This window comes from Thalassophryne amazonica, unplaced genomic scaffold, assembly GCF_902500255.1.
Source record: "Thalassophryne amazonica unplaced genomic scaffold, fThaAma1.1, whole genome shotgun sequence".
Taxonomy (NCBI): Eukaryota; Metazoa; Chordata; class Actinopteri; order Batrachoidiformes; family Batrachoididae; genus Thalassophryne; species Thalassophryne amazonica.
Genome location: NW_022986274.1, coordinates 171,027 through 197,327, shown reverse-complemented (window position 1 = coordinate 197,327; position 26,301 = coordinate 171,027). Strand labels below are relative to the sequence as shown.

General features: G+C 42.5%; 1 protein-coding gene across 1 annotated transcript in view; it reads right to left on the bottom strand.

The window, feature by feature from the left end:
• Positions 1 to 632: 632 nt before the first annotated feature.
• The window catches only part of tex30 (testis expressed 30), a 40,184-nt gene continuing 14,515 nt past the window's right edge, over positions 633 to 26,301 (bottom strand). The window contains exons 2-5 of the mRNA XM_034165473.1: positions 18,345 to 18,575; positions 18,204 to 18,255; positions 6,616 to 6,830; positions 633 to 644 (exon numbers count right to left, since the gene is read on the bottom strand). Coding sequence (XP_034021364.1) covers positions 633 to 644; positions 6,616 to 6,830; positions 18,204 to 18,255; positions 18,345 to 18,575 — 510 coding nt within the window. The remainder of the gene's footprint in view (positions 645 to 6,615; positions 6,831 to 18,203; positions 18,256 to 18,344; positions 18,576 to 26,301) is intronic.

Sequence of the window (26,301 nt, the reverse complement as noted above, 5' to 3'; positions counted from 1 at the left end):
ACTGCTGCAAATAAGTATTTGAACACCTACCAACCAGCAAGAATTCTGGCTCTCACAGACCCATTAGATTTTCTTTAAGAAGCCCTCTTATTCTGCACTCTTTACCTGTATTAATTGCACCTGTTTGAACTTGTTACCTGTATAAAAGACACCTGTTCACACACTCAATCAATCACACTCCAACCTGTCCACCATAGCCAAGACCAAAGAGCTGTCTAAGGACACCAGGGACAAAACTGTAGACCTGCACAAGGCTGGGATGGACTACAGGACAACAGGCAAGCAGCTTGGTAGAAGACAACAACTGTTATGATTATTTCTTAGAAAGTGGAAGAAACACAAGATGACTGTCAATCTCCCTCGGTCTGGGATTCCATGCAAGATCTCACTTTGTGGGGTAAGGATGATTCTGAGAAAGCTCAGAACTACACAGGAGGACCTGGTCAATGACCTGACGAGAGCTGGGACCACAGTCACAAAGATTACATTAGTAAACCAGAATTAGAACTAGAATTTGAACTATAAAGTGCTACCAGTGCACCAGTTGCTAAATAACACTTAATGCAGTATTTTATGCATGAAAATATTGCAGCACCATGTCCACTGACAGCAGTACAACAGCACTGTGTGCATCATTGATTAAACTGGACACAAAAAAGATAAAAGTGCAAAAACAAAAAACACTATGCCCCGTTTACACTAGACTGAGACCCATATCAGACCTACAAGATCAACTGAAATGTCAACTCTCACAAGTCTTGGCTGGTCTCCATTTTGATGTGTTATTTGCGTTTACACCAAGCTTGCATTGCGACTGAATTGTACGAGTGAAAAATATGTTAAAATTTGCGATCATTGACGCAACCCCATGCAGAGGCAAATGAGACTCTGTTACGATACACAGGATCAAGCTGAGAGTGAGTTGAGACGTGAGTTTATCAAGACTGACTGTGAGACCCATGTATCATTTAACTGGTGGCACAACTTGGGTGAGTGTTTTAACACTCGAACTCCTGTTGGAGACCGATGGAGAGTGATGGCGACCAAGAAGGATGTTTTTTCTGATCATGGAGACCCCACTGAGACCAGCCTGCAACCACAGTGAGTCTGTGTGAGTGAGGGCGAGCAGAGGCCATTTTCCAAATGCATATCAGTCGTGGACTTGGTGTAAACGGGGTGTTAATGAAGTAACTTTGTGTAGACGTTTCACTTTTAATATGCAAAGTCTTTGTCAAGATATTGCGCACATGTGTCGGAGATTCTTCACCCTGGTGGCCACAACTAGAATTAAAATGCACATAATATCAAAACTGCCCGAGGTCGTGTCTTAGGTGACATTAACCCCTTTTCCATAAGTGCAGCTTCAGTGCTGGTTCAGAGCCAGTGCCAAATATTGAATCATTTATTTGTCTTGTCACTCCAACTGTTCACAAACAAACAAACCTGCCCTTTTTTTCTCAGCAAAGAGTAAGAACACATTATGTCCATGGGGTATGGGCAGGTTTGGAGGTAGGATTGTCAGGATAAAGAAAAACATTCCATCATTTGTCAAACAACAGAGTGACAGTACATCTAAATATAACACAATGCTAAAATGCCCTCGGCCATATGAGCATTGTGTTCTTTATAATTTGCAGTTGTTTAATTAATTATTAAGATCCTTAAATGTTCAAATCAAATCATCATTTGTTCATGTTGTTCAAATCAAGGAATATTTATAGTTCACCCTCTGCACATTTACAGTTATTAATGAGACAAATTTAACTCCATAGGAAGTTAGCTTTGAGTTAGGAAAAGTTAGCGTGCAAGCTAATGTCCACAAAATGCCTTGCAAATGACTCTAGGTTAAAAAAAAAAACTGCGTTTTCAATTTCAGAAGTCTTTATTTCTCACTAGCTTTTACATAATATACCAAAAATAAAGCTGTTAGCAAGTAGTTACACCAGGAAGTGACGTCACCATGCTAACCTCGGCGAAATGTCTTGTAAATAAATTCAGAGGTGTTATTAGGTTCCAAAAACAGTGTTTTCAGTTTTAGAAGCGTTTATTTCTTGCAAGCTCTACTCTGATTGGCTGTCACCCGAGTCACTCAAAAACAAAACGGATCACATTGAAACAGAATGTGAAATTTAACCTCTTAAAACACCTCTTAAAATACATCAAGGTTAGCCATCTTTGAACTTGTCCAAGGTCTGTGTCCCAAGAATGTTTCATATGAATTTCAAGAGTCTGGCAGTAATAGGACTCGACTTATGCTGAGCACAGACAGACGGACGGGCAGACGTAAAAATGGAAATAATCAGGTTCTTGTGGAAAAGAGGTAATTGTGAACCAAGTTTCACAGTAATTCATCAACTCTGTCAAGATATCGTGTACATGTTGAGGACACATAAAGACATATGCACACATGGAGTCAGGTAGTTCCTACAACCCCTTTTCCAATGAAGTTAGGACGTTGTGTGAAATGTAAATAAAAACATAATACAATGATTTGCAAATCCTCTTCAACCTACAGTATATTCAATTGAATACAAGTAGTTCCTACAACCCCTTTTCCAATGAAGTTAGGACGTTGTGTGAAATGTAAATAAAAACATAATACAATGATTTGAAAATCCTCTTCAACCTACAGTATATTCAATTGAATACTCCACAAAGACAAGATATTTAATGTTCAAACTGATTGACTTTTTTTGTGCAAATATTTGCTCATTTTGAAATGGATGCCTGCAACACATTTCAAAAAAAGCTGGGACAGGGGCAACAAAACACTGGGAAAGTTGATGAATGCTCAACGAACACCTGTTTGGAACATTCCACAGGTGAACAGGTTAATTGAAAACAGATGAGTGTCATGATTGGGTATGAAAGGAGCATCCTGAAAAGGCTCAGCCGTTCATGTTGTGAAAGTGTCGTGACACGGACCCACAACAGGGGGCGTTAATGAACGGACAATGGATAAGCCAAAAAGTAACAATTTAATGTTGTGAATCACACAACGATGTACAGACAATAACAATACAGTGACTGTCAATCATACACCAGGTGACGTGTGGGCAGGCTCGACGATAGAAGACGCCTGGCGAGAGAAAAGCCGGATCCACACAGCTTCCACCGCCAACTGAGCTGAAGAACACCGGAGCCGCCAAGCCCTGCGCCCCAGGTGGCCGCTGTCTTCAGCAGTCAGACCCGGTACTGCTGGCAGAGAACAGAGACAGTCCAGATGAGTGTGAGGTCGCACACTCAGTAATCCCACAGTCTGTATTCAGTAAAGGAGGGAGAACCTCCACCTCCAATCACACACTCGTGCAGCTCCTGAGATAACCACTTATCTGGGTGGGGTGTGAGGCGAAGCCGTCGCAGTCCACACCAAACGCCAACTCCACAGACAGGGTATCCGTCCCAGGAAAACGGCTGCAAAAAGAGATCAGACTAATACTCGAATTTGAGGTTTAGCAGAGAATTACCTGATTGGTAGTTGATTTCTCGGCGAGGAGGTGGAGTTGCAGTCCGGCCTTTATGGTGATGGTGATGAGATGAATGAGTGACAGCTGGTGCTGAGGATGAGTGACACCTGTCACTCCCAGTGGCTCCGGCGCCCTCTCGTGCTTGAAGCCCGCACTCCAAGCAGGGCGCCATCTGGTGGTGGTGGGCCAGCAGTACCTCCTCTTCAGTGGCCCACACAACAGTTCACAAGCAAAGATGGGGTGAGGATCACCACTTTGTGAACAACTACGTAAAAAATAGTCTAACAGTTTAAGAACAATCTTTTCTCAACGTTCAATTGCAAGGAATTTAGGGATTCCATCATCTACAGTCCATAATATAATCAGAAGATTCAGAGAATCTGGAGAACTTTCTACACGTAAGCGGCAAGGCCAAAAACCAACACTGAATGCCCATGACCTTTGATCCCTCAGGCAGCAGTGCATTAAAAACTGACATCATTGTGTAATGGATCTTAGGGCCCTGTCCCACTGGAGAGAGGATTAATTGCGCATGAATTAAGTACACAAATTGCGGGCGTTCGTTGTCATCCGCAACAAAAATGGCAAACAATGACAAATGTCCCAGTATGAATTACGGATATATTAATAATATATAGCGAATATATGATGAACAATCACGGTTATATAACGCATGTAGTGAGGAAACTGACCCAACACATTGAGATTATCACGGCAGTATTAGTATCACGGTGTATTATGAATGCATCGCGCACGTGTAGTGTGTGCACGGCATCTGCATTGCGGTCATAAAATAAGCGCACTCGCTCCTTTCGGCATCACTATTCACACCAACAATACAGCCTCTGGAGCAAGTGCTGGACTTGGACAAGTTGATCACAGAGTGTTGTCATGCGAGAGTTAACTGTTCATGAGTTTGGGGAGCGGGAGGGGGGAAGCCGCTCGGGGTGTGAGACGACGTTTTTTTTTTTTGTTTTTGTTTTTGAGAGTGTCACAGAAAACAGACTTGTGGCTAAACAGCAACTCTTCCTTTTGTTGGTGTTAAATAAAAGTCCTGGATTGCAGCAGCTACGTCTTTGTGGATCTACACAGCTGGACTGGCACTGACTGGCAGGTATGTCGCTTTCTGCCACATATAGTACTTTGGGTTTACGTGACGTGTTTGTTATGCATTCACAGATTGTCTGCAAATCAGCTGCAAAGCAGATGTAATAACGCTTTATTCATGGCCAATTTTTATGCATTCGCTACAACATATTTTAGTTTGTGATATGGACATGATGGGCATGCAATATATCTGTTTTACACACTGTCCCGGTCCGCTGCCAAGCCCCAAATCCCCGTCAGTTGCGGATATCAGCGGTTAACGGCAGATATACAGCGCATAGAGTGAGTATGTATTATGTATGAATTGAGTATATATGGAGTATGTAAGGCAGATGTCATCTGCATTCAGATTTTTGAACAGCTCAAAAATCCTGGCTGCGGACATGCGTGCCTCTGCGAGCGTGTTCGGTTGACGGCCGACTCATACAGGCATGTTACACGGATATTGCGGATGTTTGGCGAATATGGGCCAATTTTGTGCGCAATCCATATGCAAATCCTCCTAAACGCCAGTGGGACAGGGCCCTTACCATGTGAGCTCAGGAACACTTCAGAAAACCATTGTCAGTTAACACAGTTTGTCGCCACATCTACAAGTGCAAGTTAAAACTCTACCATGCAGAGTGAAAGCCATACATCAACAACATCCAGAAACACTACTGCCTTCTCTGGTCCCGAGCTCATTTGAAATGGACAGACGCAAAGTGGAAAAGTTTGCTGTGGTCTGATGAGTCCACATTTCAAATTGTTTTTGGAAATCATGGACGTTGTGTTCTCCGGACAAAAGAGGAAAAAGACCATCCAGACTGTTACCAGTGCAAGGTTCAAAAGCCAGCATCTGTGATGATATGGGGGTGTGTTAGTGCCCATGGCATGGGCAACTTACACATCTGTGATGGCACCATCAATGCTGAAAGGTACATCCAGGTTTTGGAGCAACACATGCTGCCATCTAAGCAACGTCTTTTTCAGGGACGTCCCTGTTTATTTCAAGACAATGCCAAGCCACATTCTGCACGTGTTACAACAGTGTGGGTTCATGGTAAAAGAGTGCAGGTACTACACTGTCCAGACCTGTCACCCATTGAAATTGTGTGGCACATTATGAAGTGCAAAATACGAGAACAGAGACCCCAAACTGTTGAACAAATGAAGTCGTACATCAAGCAAGAATGGGAAAGAATTCCACCTACAAAACTTCAACAATTAGTGTCCTCAGTTCCCAAGCGCTTATTGTGTGTTGTTAGAAGGACAGGTGATGTAACACAGTAGTAAACAAACTACAGTCCGAGCTTTTTTGAAACGTGTTGCAGGCATCCATTTCAAAATGAGCAAATATTTGCACATAAACAATAAAGTTTATCAGTTTGAACATTAATTATCTTGTATTTGTGGTGTATTCAATTAAAGGTTGGAGACAAATTGCAAATCATGGTATTCTGTTTTGAATTTACATTTTACACAACGTCCCAACTTCATTGGAATTGGGGTTGTACATGGACCTTCTCTGCCTTCATCAACAAAGATAAAAGTAAGTCCCTTCGGCTTCTCCTTTGTTTCACTCAGGGTCACCACAGCAGATCTGAGATGCATCTGCATTTTGATTTGTCACACCGGATGCCCTTCCTGACGCAACTCCACATGACATGGAGAATGGGGAGAAGTGACCTTGAACCTGGAACCCTCCATACTGGAAACAAGCGCACTTAAGTGCTTTACCACCACTTCTGCCTTAAGCAACGCAGGTAAGAATGTAATAATTAAGAATACCAAGTTGCACTGACAGACTATACTAACACAACGAAATAATACAGCCCTGAAAAATATGTACAACATAAAAACATTACATAAAGTCTAAACATAATTATATCATATAGTATATTACGCTGTAATTTTCTGAGGACAGTAAGTACATACATTCGACCCACATAACCATATTTAAGATCATTTCATAATTGAAGCTGTTGTTTCATAATGTAAAGCGGAAGGTATTAAATATTATTTTCTTTGAGCTATAGTAAGTCAGCATTCGTTCTCTCACCTTGTCACACATGTTGTCTTCAGTGCCTGATACAAACAGCACAGGTGTGTATTCAGGCAGTCTTCTGAGGTCCTCACTCCTTTTCTGATGGGCTGGTTTCTGTGCTGGAAGGTGCAGCGAGAACGACAGGCAGAGGACACCCTGCACAGCACCCTCATTTTCATCACTCAGCTGTCTGGCCAGAGCCACCGCAGCACGGCTTCCCATTGACCGGCCTGAGAAAGACGATCCCAGTCAGTCAACACTTCGTATAACTTGTCTTTTACCACTGAACTCACTCATTTTGTCCTATGATAAAAAAAAGTATTTTTTCATTTAAATGCCAGCACTTTCTGTATTTCAAAGGAGTAGACTAACCCCCAATCTCAATTCTCTTTTGTACCCCTTCCCCTTCCCCTTGGCCCTACACCTACCCCTACGCCTACCCCTTTAAAACAAGGGATAAGGTGAAGGGGTATGCCTCTAGCCCTATGAATTGAGACACCCCTCCACCTTAGGAGAAAAAAAAACTGCCCGTGTCAATCTGCCGTCTTCACTGTTTGTTAACATGGCAACCGAAATACAAATTGTTGCAGTAGCCTGTTTGCTCTTTTTTATTTTCTCGCCTTTCTGCGTGAATGCAAAGAAATAGAAGAAGTTGCAGATTTCTTTGATGCATCGCAATCATGTCATGTTAATTAATTTAATTAATTTGTAATTTATAATAATTAATAGTATTAATAATTAATTAGTAATTGATTGTTAATAATACTAATAATAATCAATAATAGTAATTAATATTATCTGATTAATCATTAATTGATTAGTAATTAATGAATTAGTAATTAAAATAATTTATATAATAATAATAATTTATTAATTTATATAGCACCAAATCACAACTAATCGCCTCAAGGCGCTTCACAAACATCATTTAAAAGCAGAATAAAATAAGATTAAAACACAATAAAAAAGTTTAAACATAAATAAGTAAAATAATAAAATGACCAAAAAAAGACACAATCATAGAAAATACTAATGATAAAACAGGAAAACAGTTTATTTAAAATAAACATGAAATATATCAGTGTGGAATGAATGTATACATTATACAAGTTTCACTTTTTGAATGGAATTACTGAAATAAATCAACTTTTTCTTGATATTCTAATTATATGATCAGCACCTGTATGTATGTTATGGGCTGCATCTAGTTCTGTTAACCTTATATTTCTTTTTCAAATTCTCCCATTTTTTGCATCCGGCCCCATTTCCTTCAGAAATTTCCTTGACAAATAATATCAGTCTATTAGGACGTCAGGTTATGTGTTACACATATACATGTGTGTGTATATATATTTTCCAACTTATTCCCATTGATGAAACTTCTCATTTTCTGCCTGAAAGCTTATTAGGAGACAAGTTTGCTCAGGGCTCCCTGTTTGTTTACTAAATACACGTGTTACAGACCTTGAAATCCAACAGCAGGGATCGTTATTATCCAAAGATTTATGAACATACAAATTAACGTGCTTACACTTTATCATGATTTTCTCCATTGTGAGATATAAAAGTGTCTTATCATAGCGTTCATGTGTATATGCATTATAACGCCTCAGCGCATGAGCTACGTTACAGTATTCTTCAGAACAACAATATACACAACATGCATCCAGCAGCATAGATGTTGCTGTCATAGACAACTGCCTGTAAAGTTTTTTGGCAAGTTATAACTTTCTAAACAGCGTAATTTCTAATGAAAGCCGCTTCATTTGTGCGGTCTTTCGGCGCAATGTCTGTTTTTTCTGAGACAGCAGTAAGCTCCTCCTACCCCTCCAAACGGAGTGTGCATCCAGATTCACTCCGTTTGGAGGGGTTTGGAGCCCTCCGCCTTCCCCTCCACCTCGCTCCAAAAAGAGAATTGAGACACCCCTCTGTCTCTCGTGCCCGCGCAAAACAGAGGGGAAGAGGTAAGGGGAAGGGCCAAGGGGTAGAACTGAGATTCAGACTTTCATTATGCATAACGATATTTGGTGCACCCCTACGATACAACATTATGAACAAAAAGCACAATATATTGAGAGAAACTGCTTGATAACAACATTTACTGAAATTGCTGTCCAATGCATTATACACAAACTATTCACTTTTTAAACCCGCTTATTTCTGCTTATTTCAATAAAGGGTCATGGGAGGCTGTGCATGCAGTGTATTTAAATGTAAATCTTGTGGGCAAAGGGAGCTGAATGGCACCAAACTCTCACTTGGTCAGCATCTCTACTATTCTGCTTGATGAGAACAGACCTTAAGTAACCCCTTGTTTCATACAGTCATTCCCGCAGTGCCAAAGGATTGTCTGAAGAGACTTCAAACTAAGAACTAAAGACCTTACCTTAGGTCACTGCTTACCATCCAGGTCTTACAATTATACTGTAAGACAGAAACACACGAACCCTAAAGTGGTTCTGAGATCATTTGTGACCTGATCCACTTGCTTGATATGCATTCCGGGGGCATGCACACTAACATCTGTAAGATGTCTTGGAAATCACTTGAGGGGTGTTATATTGTTTCAAAAACCGTCTTTTTAGATTTAGAAGTGTTGATTTCTCACTAACATTTACAAAATATATGAGAAACATAGATATAGACAAAAATAAGCTGTTTTGTAATTATTTATACCATCTTGGTTTATTTTGCTCAAATGAGCAGCCAACTGATGTTACGCTGCCTTTATTTACCCCCACTGGCAGTCACTGTGTCCTTCCCAGCATCCCTCATGCAGATCAGGGGAAGCCCCCAAGTGATCTATGACTTCACTAGCAAATGTAGGTCATGGCTTCCGATTGCATGTGTTGCTCTCCTTCAGGGGCAGAAATTGTAAATTGTTTCCAGATTGTAAAAATTTTTTATCATATTGGCAATATCATATTATGAATCCCTTATTTAAATGCTAAGGAATAAATTATAGTGGTGCCAAAGAAAATTCTATGACTTAAATCTTAAAACCCCAGAGGCGTACAGTATTAAATAAACACGTGAAAATGTTAAAGGAAGACAAAAAATGATTTGTTACAATATGACCCCTTTAATCATTATCTTATTAAATCCAAAACCATTTCATTTATAAAGCTGTCCATTGTAAATGAAAATCTGGATAAAAACATCAGGAATCAAGCACTTTTAAACTGTTTTAAAACTGTAAAACATCTGTGTGGGTTAACAATCATTATACCATGGTTAGTGAGAATTCCATGTCTAACTGGCGTGCATTATTTTTGTGTATATGCACACGTAGTTCGGCGAGTTAAGTCACCTTTATAATCACTCCGCTCTGGTCGTCACCATAGCAACGCACAAATCAGTTGGCGCAGATCAGCTGTGTTTTGATAGGTGAATGACAGAAACATGATAAAACATGGATTTCCAAGTGAATTTTAATATTTTTGGCCAAAATAAAACGTCTGAGGAATGGAAAGAGGAGAGCAGACGAGAAGAACAGCAAAAGCAACAGTGTAAAGATTTAACATCAGACGAACTGGACAAGATTGAAGACGGGAAAGAAGAAGAGAACGGTTCTATCCTTGCAGGCTGCCGGAGTGCTCCGCATCAAAACAGCGAGCGTAGTTTCTGGACCTGTTGCTAGAGTTTGCCACAGCGCCACTCAGCAGAGAGGGGGGCAGTGTGAGTGGCCCGCTGCGGCGCGAGCCCGCAGACTCGGTAAGCGCATCGGAGACAAAATATCTTGAGACTGGTATAAAATAGTCCCAAATACTCATACATTTTTAGCAAGTTCTGTTAACTTAAATAAATATTTGTGTTAGCTCACTGTGTGGGACCATGGTATAAGCAGATTAAACAACTCAAAGCCGTGCATTATACGGTTTGAATGCTTCGCGGAGTAACACGGAGTGTTTTAGACTCCGCGTTGTGCATTCAAACCGTATAATGCACGGCTTTGAGTTGTTTAATCCTTACTTAAAGCCAAACAAATGCACAAAATGTTCACATTTCAGATGCAACAGTGACAGTTACTAAAGCAAGTCACGTTTCAATGAAATATACTTAAAATGTAATTTTCTTTGGTACCATAAAAAAAAAAAAACTTCTGGTCTGATGCTGTAAAAAAAGTGTCCAAAGGCACAAACATCCAAACAAGTTATTGCTATCAAAATCACTTTTTTTCCACAGACAGCGATATCAAAACAAAAAGCATCAAAGTGCAATTACTCGAGATTAAAAAATGAATGTGTTATAGGTGCTGTAATTAACTAATCTAAATGAACATGTCATGAAATGAACAGCCATAATTTATACAATTCATATTTTTATAAGTGTACATATTATAAAAGTTTTTATAATTCACAGTATTACATTCACAATGACCCCATGAAAAAATGAGGAAGAGGAAATGTGACCTGGCCCAGAGGAAGCCCGGGGCCAGGCCTGGAGGGAGGGTCTGGCTGTCAGCAAGCGCTTGGTGGCCGGGCTTGCCACGGTCGTGCATAAAAAGGAAATGTGGGCTTTCCATCTCCACCCTGCGGACACCAGCAGGGGAGTCGCTGGGATCAGGTGCGGTGTCCCATGGGTGGCAGTGAAAGTCGAGGGCCTTGATGGGCCAAAGGTGGCAGAGGCAAGCTCTGGGTGTGTGGAATGTCACGTTGCTGTCGGGGGAAGGAGCTGGAGGTTGTGCAGGAGGTGGAGTGCTACTAGTTAGATCTGGCGGGCCTCGCCTCCACGCTCCTTGATAAAGGGTGGACCTTATTCTTCTCTGGAGTTACCCAGGCTGTCAAGCACCGGGTGGGTGTGGGGACACTCATGAGCCCCCGGTTGAGCGCCACTACATTGGAGTTTATCCTGGTAGATGAGAGGGTCACCTCCCTGCACCTTCTTGTGGCGGGGGGAAAAACTGACAGTTGTTTGTGCGTATGCACCAAACAGCACTTCAGAGTATTCGGCCTTCTTGAAGTCCCTGAATGGAGTCTTGTATGGGCCTCCAGTGGGAGACTCCATTGTTTTGCTGGGGGACTTCAACACACACGTGAGCAATGACAGAGACACCTGGAGAGGCATGATTGGGAGGAACAGCCTTCCTGATCTAAACCTGAGCGGACATTTCTTGTTGGACTTCTGTGCTAGTCATGGACAGTCCATAATAAACACCATGTTTGAACATAAGGATACTCATAAGTGTACATGGTACCAGAACATCCTAGGCCAAAGGTTGATGATCGATTTTGTGATCGTATCATCTGATCTGAGGCCGCATGTTCTGGATAATAGGGTGAATAGAATAGGTTAGAATAGAATAGAAACTTTATTGTCATTGCACATACAGTAGTGTTCAGAATAATAGTAGTGCCATGTGACTAAAAAGATTAATCCAGGTTTTGAGTATATTTCTTATTGTTACATGGGAAACAAGGTACCAGTAGATTCAGTAGATTCTCACAAATCCAACAAGACCAAGCATTCATGATATGCACACTCTTAAGGCTATGTTTGTGTAGGCTCTCAGTTGTCTTAAGGCTACGAAATTGGGCTATTAGTAAAAAAAAAAAAAAAAGTAGAAAAGGGGGTGTTCACAATAATAGTAGCATCTGCTGTTGACGCTACAAACTCAAAACTATTATGTTCAAACTGCTTTTTTAGCAATCCTGTGAATCACTAACCTAGTATTTAGTTGTATAACCAGTTTTTCAAAAGCATGTTCAACAGGTGCTGGCTTCATCCTTACATAGGGGACACCTGATTCACACATTTTGTTCCACAAAATTGACAAACTCACTGACTGAATGCCACACTACTATTATTGTGAACACCCCCTTTTCTACTTTTTTTTTTACTAATAGCCCAATTTCATAGCATCAAGAGTGTGCATATCATGAATGCTTGGTCTTGTTGGATTTGTGAGAATCTACTGAATCTACTGGTACCTTGTTTCCCATGTAACAATAAGAAATATACTCAAAACCTGGATTAATCTTTTTAGTCACATAGCACTACTATTATTCTGAACACTACTGTATATACATACAATGAAACTTGTGCTCTGCATTTAACCCATCGTAATTACAGTTAGACACAATCTAACCACTAAGAGCAGTGGGCAGCCACAGTCCAGCGTCCGGGGACCAACTCCAGATCTAGACACTGGCTTGATCAGGGGCAGAGAAGGAGCAAATAAGCCACCGTGCTGCCCTAAATTTTACAGGACAGGGGGACAGAGCTGTCAACTGATCATCATCTGGTGGTGAGTTGGATCAGAGGGTGGGAGAGGACACTGGACAGACACGGTAAGCCCAAACGGATAGTGCGGGTGAACTGGGAATATCTGGAGGAGCCCACTCTCCGACAGATCTTCAACTCACACCTCCAGCCTAGCTTTTGTGGCATTCCTGTGAAGGTTGAGGGCATTGACCCATTCTGGTTCAATGTGCAGCGGGGAGCTGTGGCCTGAAGATCTTAGGTGCCTCAGGAGGCGGCAACCCTCGAAAACCATGGTGGACACCAGTGAATCTGTCCAACTGAAGAAGAAGTGAAGCTGTCCAACTGAAGGAGTTCTTCCAGGATATGTTATCTCGGAGGAGTCCAGAGGCAGTTTCAAGGTACCGACAGGCCCGAAGGGCAGCAGCCTCTGCTGTGAATGAGGCAAAGCAGTAGGTGTGGGATGAGTTCGGAGTAACCCTGGAGAAGGACTTTTTGTCAGCACCAAGGCGCTTCTGTTGGACCTTGCAGCACCTCAGGAGAGGAAAACAGGCAACCAGTCAAGCTGTCTACAGTAAGGATGGGACTCTGTTGACCCCGACTGAGGAGGTAATTGGACGCTGGAAGGAACACTTTGAGGAACTCCTGCTGCATCAGACTGGAGCACCCTCTGTAGCACAGGCAAAGCTGGAAGCTGATGGGGGATCATCATCAATTTCCCTGATGGAAGTCACTGAGCCAGTCAAACAACTCAGCAGTGGCAAAGCCCCAGGGGTTCTCAGCAGGAAACCAATGGATTGCCTCCTCCAGGTAGGGAATGAGGTCTTGTCCCAAGTGAAGGAGTTCAAGTACCTCAGGGTCTTGTTGACAAGTGAGGGGACAATGGAGTGTGAGATTGGCCAGAGAATCTGCACAGCAGGGACGGTGTTGCATTCACTGTATTGCATTGTTGTGATGAAAAAGGAGCTGAGCCAAAAGGCGAAGCTCTCGATCTACTGGTCAATCTTCGTTCCTACTGTCACCTATGGTCATGAGGGTTGGGTCGTGACTGAAAGAACTAGATCACGGGTACAAGCAACCAAAATTGGTTTCCTCAGGAGGGTGGCTGGTGTCTCCCTTAGAGATAAGATGAGAAGCTTGGTCATCCGTGAGGAGCTTGGAGTAGAGCCACTCCTTTGCACTGGAAGGAGCCAGCTGAGGTGGCTCGGGAATCTGGTAAGAATGCCCCCTGGGTGCCTCCCAAGGGAGGTGTTCCTGACACATCCATCTGGGAAGAGACCCTGGGTAAGACCTAGGACTAGATGGAGAGACTATATCTCCACACAATGTCCTGGGAACGCCTCAGTATCCCCCAGTCAGAGGTGGATAATGTGGCATGGGAAAGGGAAGTTTGGGATCCCTTGCTGGAGCTGTTACCCCCACAACCTGATCCCAGATAAGTAGTTGAAGATGAGTGAGTGAATGAGTCTAAAATTTCCAAGGTAACAAGATAAGAATGCTGAACAACAAATTGTTCAACATGATGTTCTTGTAAACCCATGGGATCGTTAGTTCGCCCATGATAAATCAGTTTTATATGAACAGAAGTCATGCAAAGGCATTTACAATATTTTATTTTCAATTGATAGCATTCTGTATGTTATTTCATATTTTGAAGCTTTTAATCCACTTTGCAAGATTTTTGTTTTATGTCAACATGTTTCTTTCAAACCTAAAGCCTGTCTCACAATTCCCCACATACAGTATGTGGTGGACACACATGGGTCACAGGGAGCGGCAGCCCGCAGGCATGCCACAGCTATCCGGGGGAAGTTTGCAAGAGAGTACCGTTGACAGTGAGTTGTTACCGTTGTCAGTGAGTTGTACTGTAAATGGCTGTACAGCTGTCATACACAAGGCATGGGGAATAATGCGTCGTCAGCACGTGGTAATCACATGTTTGACACTCACACATGAACAGTGTTTGTGGAGTGCACATGACTTACAAATTACCACACCATCAGCCAGGAGTATGGTACCTGTCCCTCTGACGCAGGTAGTAAAGATGAGACAATCACTCAGCAAAGCCAATATCTTTTTGTGCCTCTCCTGCTTTCAGAACGTTGTAGCTGATCACATCTCCTTTCTTTAAAAAGCCAAAATAAATCAATGTGCAGCAGATTATCTGGGGGGGGGAAGCTGATGCATACAGTCCCAGTTACACTGTGACTGATCAAGGAAACATATAAGGAGCTGATACTAAGTTTGTGTTGCTTTTATTTGACAAAAGTATTTTTCCCAGCTGCAAAATGAGTTAGTTCCTTGTCAGCTGATGTCCGCCAAGTTCATCAGAAAGTTTTGTGCATGTTCAAAACTCTGAGCAGAGATCAGGCAGAGAGCTTTTCCACTGCGGTTACACTTGTTTGCTGTATTGTCCTCTGTTTGTGTTTATTCATACTGTGGCTGTCTGATGGCTCATTCTGAGTTCTGATTGTCCAAAGCTCCAGCACAAGAGGACAATGGAGTGATGCAGCTTGTAGAAAAAGAAAGTGCTCTCTCTCTCTCTCTTTCTGCCACTCTCTCTCTTTAGCCCCTTTCACACTGGGGCTGCTTCCAGTTGTGTCGTGCATCGTCATGACGACTCCACGTGGAAGCAACCTAGTGCCGAGACGATACAGCTCAACACCACAGCAGCATGAGGGACGCAAAGGACGAAGCAAATCGGACTCCAAAAATGAAACGTTTAATTTTTTTTTGTGTCCTCTGCTCGACAGTGAAATTAAGTGGTTTCAGCGCAAGTCAGAGCAACAGGATGGTACTCAGCATGACTGGAAGCCACACACTCACAAGACATTACCCGACGCCAATTTATGATTCCTGCTGTGTTCCATTGTTCCCACAGTATAAATCACACAGGACTGTTTTTATACCGTGTACACAATGCAGTAAAACTACACACTCAAAAAAGAGCACAGAAAAAAAAAAAAATGCTGATTGCAGCTGCTGCTGCAGCTACTCACTCTTCTCTCACAAAAGTGTTTAAATAAAATCCATAAAAGTCCTGCTCACAGACTGATTGCCAGTGACAGGGCATGTCCACATCAAGCATAACTCCAGACATCCCCACATTTGCTCAGGGACGGTTCGTTCACGCGCGCATCTCGCGGCCAAAGGTGGAAAGATAAGCTATAACAGAACTCAGAGCGCAGACCTGCAGCTCAGCACAAGAACAAATATAAAGTAGAAGAGAAATCAGAGTGCACAGTCTGGCTGCAGCCAAACTGTGCACTCTGATTTCTCTGTGCAGAGAACCTGCAGGCTGCATCCTCACCTCCTCTCTGCCCCCTGCTGCGTGCACCTGACGCAGAAATTTCTGCGTCGTCATGACACCACAGGAAGCAACTCGAAGCAGGTCCGGTGTGAAAGGGGCTTTTCTCTGCTTCTCCTTTTCTGTCACTCTCTCTTTTTCTCTCTGTCTCTTTCTCTCTCAGCAAAGAGGCACAAAGTTGTTTGATGTCCTCATGCACATACAGTGAGGAAATATGATGTCATGCTTTCAGACCACGGCAAACTCCACATAAATCCAGCATTCATGTCTATAAACCAGTGCAGATCTCCGTCTGACGTCACATGTCCATCAGAGCCCCAAATCCATGGGAGACTGACAAATTTGCCAACAGATAAAATATTGACTAATCCATTTGATCAGTCAGTAAGTGTGACACAGCCTTTTGACACAATTGGGCTGCATATTATGGAATATGATCCCTTTTACAATGCTACACGCTGCAAAAGCTCCCCATTATATACTGTACTCGCGTGTTGCCCGTGAGGATCCACAGGCTCTAGATTAAAGTGTTTATAAAATAGTAGCTGACATTTTTCAAGGACAGGAATAAATTATGCAAACTTCTTTAATGAGTTGGAATGGCGTGTGAGTCCAGAATGTTTTTAGAATCTTAGAGCTCAACAGTTTTTAGAAGAATTCAACCCTTTTATTTCCTGCTAATTACATATTTTTTAATGTTAATTTACTATCTTAATGTATTTATAAATTGTTTAGGTTCTTGTTATCATATACAGACTATTGTTATTATTATTACTTCTATTTTGCCATTTGGAATGGAAATAAGCATTTTCATATGCAATCCATGTATTTTTAATTTACAACTATATTATGTACTTTGAATTTACTAAATAAAATCACAGACTCACGCTTTTAGTATAAAGATGATTAACCGCCCCCTGCTGGAATGGCGTGTGAGTCCAGAATGTAATTATCACTTTCTATTGCTCAGTGTTGTTAGCTAATATCCGTAGTTTCTCCAAAAATATTAGTCCTATCAACTTGCTGTTTTGGCGTTTTTCATCCTTGACCCAAAAGACTTAAGCACACCAAATGGCAAATATCAGCTCTCCCCAGTTTGTCCGTGATCAAAGTTATACGCACCCACACAGAGCTTTTTGTCTTTTCTGCACGCAAGCAGATACTTCTATTTTTACACACGTACAAACAGAGAAGGTGGTGAAAGACATCAAACAAACTACAGTTCTCACTCATGGTAATGGCAATAAGACACTTAACTCACTCACAGTAATGGCAACATGACACTTAAATAAACTGACTAAACCAACTGAACTACCTAACATGAACCACAATAACATCTAAAACCCAAAAATCCAAACTCCCATTGTGCATTGCAGCACAACGGTCATTGTTGACTGTTGTTTGCTAATATCGATAATTTCTCCAAAAATATTAGTCCTATCAGTTTCCGTTTTTGCAGCGTTCATCCTTCACCTAAAATACATAAGCATACCAAATGGCAAATGTTAGCTCTCCCCGGTTTCTCTGTGATTTAAGCCATACACATGCAGGCATACATGTACACAGACGCCATTTGGCTATTATAATATAGATGCCCGGTCTTGCCACTTCAGTGGCATGTACGCAGCGCTCGCCACACAAGTGGCAAGACCGGTGGAGAGCAAGATGTACTTCTGTCTTGTGGGCAGTGTAAGTAGCAGGTGTGGAGTACCTCTGTAGTACTGATGAATGGCACCTGTGCAATGATCATGCATCTTACTGTCATCACACAGCCAGCACTAGCCATGCTCCTGACTTGGGACAGGTGTATAATGACAGTATGGGCCCCGTACGTGCTGTGTGCGTTCTTCAGCTTTCGCAAGACACACAGGATTTGCAAGTGTAGCAGTGAAGGTCTCTACTGGCTGTCTGCAACCTTCTATGGCACTGAACACACTCATGTGATGAACACATCTCATGCATCGTTTTGCCATTTTTTCACTCGTAGACTGCCCGGAGCAGCACTTCCGGTGAGTTGTGAGGGAGGCTTAAGATGATGCACAGTATACAATGTGCACAACGTAACTTGTGAAGCTGGCAAAAAATGAATACTCACCTCCAACAAAAATGTGAGTTAAAGAGAACTTCTGTTGCAATTTCAAAAAATCCTAGAACAGAAATGTCCTGTAAAATTTAGACAACATGCAATACAAATGTCATAATTACTCATGTTTTTGTTTTTATGCTGAACACTTACCCACACAGCACGATAAGCCTTCACCAGGTTTAAGCCTTTGAATGTAAAACGAAGACAAATGAAGCCATTTGAGGCCAAAGTGTGTGAAAGAGACATAAGATGTCTGAAGTTCATGTCTCCACCAGCACCATGCGTGAGGACAACAGCTGTGTGGACAGTGTCCACTGATACAGAAGGGACATACAAGGCTGCATCCAAGTGTTTTGTGCCAAAGGGGATCTTTACTCTGTCCTGAAAGAGATATTTTATTTTAATTTAGATCTCTTGAACAGTACTTTTGCTGCTTGGTGAGCTATTCCTTACAAAAAGTTCATTCAAATGTTATTTGTGTACATTTTAAAACTAAAAACAGGATTTTTACCTCCGCCAAGGAGGTTATGTTTTCGGTCTCGTGCGTTTGTTTGTTGGTTGGTTGATTGGTTAGCGGGATTATTCAAAAAATCCTCAATGGATTTCAATGAAATTTTTTACCAGGGGTGTATCTTGGCCTAAATTAGAAGTCATTAAATTTTGGTAATGATCTGGAACACGATCCAGATCCAGTAATTCTTTAAAGGATTCTTTATCATTGCAGGATAGGGCCAATTTCAACATTTTTGCATCTAACTTCATCAAGACAGGTCACAAAGGCTGAACAAAAAAATAAGTTACAACACAACAATAATTTAGCATTTGTTTCTCCTCATTGAATAAACTTATTAGAAAATAATAAAAAAAAACTTGTGTAGTTCATGCAGTTTCTCTTTATAAATACATTTGCTGAAGATCTAATGGTTTAACCCTCTGGGGCCAACGGCGTCGTATAGGATGGCTGAGACCAACCTTTACTAAATTATAAATAACTTTTTAATGATATGAGATAAAAAACTGACTTTTTTTGCTGAAAAGTTAACTCCGCGGTCTTTCGAGCCACCGTCCACCACATAGAAGCTGTGTGATGATGTGAGCAATGTGAGTGTCCAATCGGAATTGGTTCACTGGTACGATTTTCCAAAATCCAGTCGTAGGGCAGATTCACCTGACGTGACACACCAAAGATTGTTTTTAGGAGTGATGTGTTACTAGTTTATTATAGTTTGCTGTGTGTTTTGAATAAATGTGTGGAAAATTATTTTATACTTTACTTTTTCCTTTCTTATTTCAGATTGTAAACCTTTATTACACTTATAAAACACAACTATAGCATATATATTTGAAAGTACAGGTTGTCCAGAAAAAAAAGAGACATAAAACTTGATTGTGGGATGCAGGGGAGCTGTTAACAGTAATAATAAAACATTTATGCCAGGCGAGTGAATTGTCCAAAAAATGCCCTCGGACCCCAGAGGGTCAACCACTGAATCTGAAACATGACGGTAGATGCGTGAAACAACGTGGAATAACTCTCTTTGCCAAAGGGTATTCCATGTGACGTCAGTGACCCTATGGCCATGGCGGAGGTTTGCGCTCTCCGAGTGCTTCTAGTTCAGTTTACTTTTGGTATACTTATCAGGCATATACTTAAAATTATACTTAAGTATAGTTTTGTTATGTTGAGCATATAGAAAAATCCAAAGTACAGTTGGTTTACATGACAAGTGTAGAAGATAATCTCAGTACACAGATAAGTGCATTGCTGGCAAAACATTTACTGTACATACATACCACTGAGCTTCAACACAACGGAATTTTGTAAGGACATCAAATAAAAAAAAAAAAAAAATCAGGTATCTTTATATTACCATTTCTAAAATGATGCCCTTTAAACTCAGTGAAAACAAATCTCTACAACATGACATAAATGAAATAAAAACATAAAGCCAAAACAATGGTGTGTATAGGTATGCACATCTTCAGGTATAACACACCTAAATCATCCCTTTTAGAGACATTTTTCTGTTGACAAGCGAGGGGATGGATACAGAAACATTTCCAAGTCACTAAATATGTGTTGGACTTCATTGACAGTCACAAATACACACAGCATGGTACTCTGTGGTATATCTGTCTGTAGGAGGCTGTTCTCAAAAATTGAATGACTGTGCAAGACTCATGAAGAAAGCCACCAAGACACCTATGACAACTCTGAAGGCGTTATCGGCTTCTGTGGCTGTGACTGGAGAAATTGTGCACAGAGCAACCTTTCTCTATTGCACCAGTCTCCTTTTTGCCTGGTCACTCACTTTTTGAGAAGTGACTCCTCCAAGCAGATACTGTTTGCATTTCTCAAAGAATTTTGTAAATGAAGCCAAAGCAATATTCAGTGTATACTGTCCTCGACGAGGCGTGGAACCTTCGACTAGACAGTGAGCTAAACTCTGACTCAATGATGAAGGACGTGTCCTTGTAGTTTGCAAATTTATTACACAGTCTCCTCATCGTTTTGAATACAGAGTGAAACTGAAAAGGAATAAAGAGAAAATCTGCAATTAGCTATCTCTTTTCATTAATATATAACTTCATAACAAATATAAACAGTAACTTAGAGCTTGTTGTTGCTAATATAAAATCACTATAAAATAATAACAGATCACCCACAAATGACTGCATATATCAACAGGTAAACAGCAAATGAATGAATTATCACTCAACAAGAGTCTCCAAGAATGAGCAGTGAAACAGTTCCGACTAGTGATAGAAATATTTAGCTTAAACAACGTGGGTAATATTTCCCATTGACTCTAGCTAGCTTCACAAACCTTTTTTCTGCACAAATTCTACAGTAAAAAACAGATAACACTTACAGGCTTTGCTTCTCCAAGAAATACCCAAAGGTTTAGCCCTTTTCATGTTTTAGGCTGTAAGCTCTCATCTGTCTGCAACAGCGTGCGTAGATATCACAAGACGCACGTACCCAGCCCTTCCTGCTCTATTGCAGTTTGTAGTGTCAAAATAAAAGCATGCCTGTCAAAATAAAACTCCCTTTAACAAACTGAACTAAGATGCCTGAAAGGCAGAACACTCCCCGCCTGACCTTATTAGGTCACCATAACCATCTCTAACCTTTCTATTTAATCTTTATCTGGACTTCTCTGACTCTGCCATCTCTTCCTGGAAAAACGGCAGTGATCTTCGCCATAGGCCACTTGTTGCGTGCAGCTCGGCAGTCCTTGAGGAGCACGATGTCTCCTACTTTCATATCCCTTTTTGTGTCTGTCCACTTCCTTCGGGTCTGTAGGGTGGGAAGGTACTCCTGACGCCAGCGGCGCCAGAACTCGTCGGTGAGGGCTTGCACCTGTCTCCACTGTATGCTGTAGAGATCCTTCTTTGTAAACTCTCCTCGAGGTGGGGAAACTCCTACTTTCTGAGTAAGAATCATCGCTGGTGACAATATGGAAGGTGACTCTGGGTCAGCAGAGACTGGGACAAGAGGTCTAGCATTGATAACTGCCACCACTTCCATCATTAGAGTGCATAAGATGTCGTGGGTAAGCTGAACGTTTTGTTTGAGCAGGATACCATCTAGGATACGTCTTGACAGACCTATAAGCCGTTCCCAAGACCCTCCCATATGGGACGCATGTGGGGGGTTGAAAACCCACGAACAGTTCTGTTCATTCAAGAACCTTTGCACTGTGACATCTGGATCTTTGTGACTCAATCCCAATTCCTTCGCAGCTGCCACAAAGTTTGTTCCACAGTCTGATCTTATCTGCTTTGCCGGTCCACGTATGGCAAAGAACCGCCTCAGTGCATTAATGCAGCTGGATGTATCCAAAGATGCAATGATCTCAATGTGCACGGCCCGTGAACTCATGCAGCAGAATAGTATAGCCCATCGTTTGCTTTGGGCCTGGCCTCCTCTTGTGCGTCTGGAAACAACTGGCCAAGGTCCGAACACGTCAACTCCAACATAAGTAAAAGGTGGAGATATGTGTAAGCGCTCTGGGGGTAAGTCAGCCATCAGCTGTCCTTCGACTTTGCGGCGCAACTGACGACATACAACACATTTATGCAAGACTGAAGCAATGAGCCGCTTTCCGCCTATGACCCAGTAACCTGCTGCTCTGAGGGCCCCTTCAGTAAAGTGGTGGCCTTGATGTTTTACCCGCTCATGGCATTGTCTTACTAAAAGCAGGGAGATGTGACTGTCCTTAGGCAAGATGACAGGGTTCCTCTCTGCTGCACTTACGTCCGCGTGTTTTAGCCTTCCGCCAACACAAATCAGATGTCCTTTAAGGACTGGGTTGAGCTTATTAAGTGTATTGTTTATGGACACAGACTGTGTGAGAGAGATCTGCAATTTCACTCAAGAAAAACTCTTCTTGTGCTGCTTTGGTGATGATAAATCTTGCTTGAGACAACTCATCAGGAGTTTGTGGGAGAGTACAATGGTGCCATCCTTTACACATGCTTGGCATTTTCCGTGTGTACGTTTTCATGATGTGAATGAGCGTAGCCATTGCTCTGGTGAGTGAATGCATGGTTGAAAAGCGTTTGAATCTTGCAGCGGTAAGTCCCTTTTTACAACTTTGTGTTAGGTAACTGCTCACCTCAGACCGTATTTCTGTGTCTGATTCTGGGTTCACAAGCTCATATGTCTGTTCTGTGTCCTCTTCACTACTGCTTGGCTTGTACAAAAAAGCCGGTCCTGTAAACCATGTTGTGTGTCAGTGAGGCTGCGGGGACTGACCTAGTGGCATAGTCTGCAGGATTCTCTTCAGAACAGACGTAGACCCACTGACCTGGTGTTGTTGACTGATGAATGCGACGAACTCGATTGTGAACGTAGATGTGGAAACGTTTAGTTTGATTGTAGATGTATCCAAGCACGACTTTGCTGTCACAGTAGAACCTAACTGAGTCCAGGTTCAGGTCAAGTTCGTCCTGGATGAGATCAGCGACGTCCGCAGCAAGTACTGCCGCACACAATTCCAGCCGAGGGATGGTGGGTTGGGAGAGTGGGGCTAGCTTAGCCTTTCCTAAAACAAATCCTACATCCACTCGTCCTTCAGTTTGGACAGTTCTGAGGTAGGCTACCACGCCAACGGCCTTGGTGGATGCGTCGGAAAATACGCATAGCTCTATGCGCTTCCCTTTGGAGAGTGAGGTTACACTGTATGCCCGAGGAATGTGCAGCTTGTTCAGATCGCGCAAAGACTCTCTCCATGCTTCCCATTCTTTAAGCCTTCCTTCGGGAAGAGGTGCGTCCCAATCACACTTGTCTACACTGAACTCTCTCAAAAGACTTTTACCTTCAATGGTCACTGGTGCGAGTATGCCCAAGGGGTCGAAAATGCTGTTCACTGTAGACAGAACACCCCTGCGAGTGAACTGCTTGTTCTCTTCTGACACTTTGAACGTGAAGGTGTCTGTTGTGGTTACCCATAGTAGGCCTAAACTGCGCTGCACTAGCGTGGCCTCACCACTCAGATCCAGGTCTTTCCGAACAGCACAATCTTCTGGTGCAAATGCTTGGAGGACAGTGTCACTGTTTGAGGCAAACTTGTGCAGTCTCAAATTTGATTCACTGAGGGAGGCTTGTGTCCTTTGCAGGAGACCGATGGCTTCAGCATCTGTGGGCACACTAATGAGACCGTCGTCTACGTAAAAGTGGCGTTCGACGAACTGGACTGTGTCTGTCCCATGTTTGTGTGCTCCCTCCTGAATAGCTCTCCTTAGTCCATACATGGCCACAGATGGGGACGGGCTGTTTCCGAACACGTGCACCCGCATTCTATGGTCGATGACATCTTTGAACATGTCGTTATCTCTGTACCACAAAAATCTCAGGTAGTTCCTGTGGTCTTTGTGAACAAGGAAGCAGTGGAACATCTGCTGTATATCGGCAACCACAGCGACCTGCTCTTTCCTGAAGCGGATCAAAACCCCTATGAGAGAGTTATTGAGGTCGGGGCCCTTTAAGAGAACATCATTTAGGGACATGCCAGAGTACTTTGCACTGGAGTCAAAAACCACGCGTATGTTTTCTGGTTTCTGTGGGTGAAAGACTCCGAAGGTTGGCAAAAACCAGCACTCCTCATTTTCATTCAAGGGCGGAGCCACCTCTGCATGTTTGTTCTGAAAGATTTTATTCATGAAGTCAAGAAACTGGTCTCATGCCTGGTTTTCTTTGTAAAGTCTTTTGCAGTGAGTTGAAGCGAGACATGGTGTATTCACGGTTGTTCAACAGCCGTTGTCGCTGGGCTCTGAAGGGTAAGGGAGCGACCCAATGATTTGACTTGTCCTTGAACATTTCTCTGAAGATTGAGTCTTCGATGGACGGGCCTGGTTTATTGTCAGAACCCGTCTCAATGAAGACATTCCGTCCTAGGGCCTCCAGAGATGCTTTACCAGATTTAGTCCTTTGGTCTCTGTTTTGGCAGACGCTCTCAGTTAGCCTGATGGCGCTGTTGCAGGGAGAGCAGATAGAAGGACGGCCGTTTTCTAATACATTTGTCTTGTATGAGTTTACAGTTGGTTTGTGTGAATTTCCAAGACACACATCACCGACTAGGACCCATCCTAAGTCCAGTTTCTGTGCGAACGGGGCATTGTGAGGTCCATTCACCTGCTGATGGACCTTGTGGACCCTCAAAATGTCTCTCCCCAGCAGAATGAGGATTTCTGCGTTGGGGTCAAGCTCCGGAATGTATTGAGCTATTTTCTTCAGATGGGGTTGATTGCGAGCTGCATCGGGTGTGGGGATTTCAATCCTGTCATTTAGTATTTCATTACACTCGATTAATGGCGGGAGTGAGAGTACTGTTTTTCCATCATGAGATTCTATCTGGAAACCTTCTGCTTTGCGACCTGCTGTCTCAGTTGGCCCAGCACAAGTTTTAAGTCTGTAGGGGAACAGATTGCTCTTTATATCAAACAGTTCGAAGAAGTCTGAGCGGACTAGTGAACGATTACTTTGGTCATCTAGAATAGCATACATGTTGGCTGCTTTTTCACGCTGACCATGGTAATACACTCGAACCAGACAGATCTTGGAGCAGGATCTACTCGTTTGTCCGGTGCCACACACCTGAGTACATTGTGAGCTCACTGCTGTACTGTCGACAGTGCTTTCTTCCTCCCCGCCATCGCTTGTTGCGGGTAAGGATCGAGGGGAGACTTGAGGTAGTGGACCTAGGTGCATGGCAGTGTCATGACGATTGCTGTCGCACTCCGTACACTTCATGGGCGCCTTACAATCCTTCGCTAAGTGACTAGTCGAGGTGCAGCACTTGAAACAGATACCATTCTGTTTGAGAATAGTTTTTCTTTCTTCAATATTTTTTGCTCTGAATGTTCTGCATTTCTTTATCGGATGTAGTTTGTTGTGGATGGGACGGTTTTTCTCTAGTCCTTCAGTTTTCTTTGTAGGCAGGTTTGCTGGCTGTCTTTGCCCTGCAGAGACGTCAGTTTTATGAACAGATATTTTACTGCCATAACTCCTAGAGGGAGCTTGATTTGATCTCTCGTTTGTACGTGAGAAAATAAAACTTGGATCATTTCTCCTACGTGCCTCATGAGATGAAACTGACAAAGTAATCAAACAGGGGAAATAGACCATTGTTTTCCTCTTTGTACTTTGAGCCGACTGAGACCCATTTTTCCTGCAGCCCATAAGGAAGTTTTTCTATGATAGGTCCTATGCCCCTGGCAGTGTCTAGGTATGTTAGCGCCGCCAGGTAACCCTCTTCCTTAGCACATTGTAGCTCCATGAGGAGATCGCCTAGGTCTCTTAGCTTTGCATAATCTTTGGTAGATATTTTAGGGAATTCATCAAGTCTTTTAAATAGAGACTTCTCTATCACTTCTGGTGCAGCGTAGCATTCTTGGAGACGGGCCCAGGCCTTTTGGAGAGCTATGTTTGGATTTCCGGGATATACAGCGCGGATTCTTTTGACATGTTTTCCGGACTCCGTCCCAAGCCATTTAACCAGTAAATCCAGAATTTCGTTAGCTGTGAGTCCTAAATCTGAAGTGGCACCGCTGAATGATGACTGCCATGCGCAATAACTCTCTGGCTTGTCGTCGAATTGGT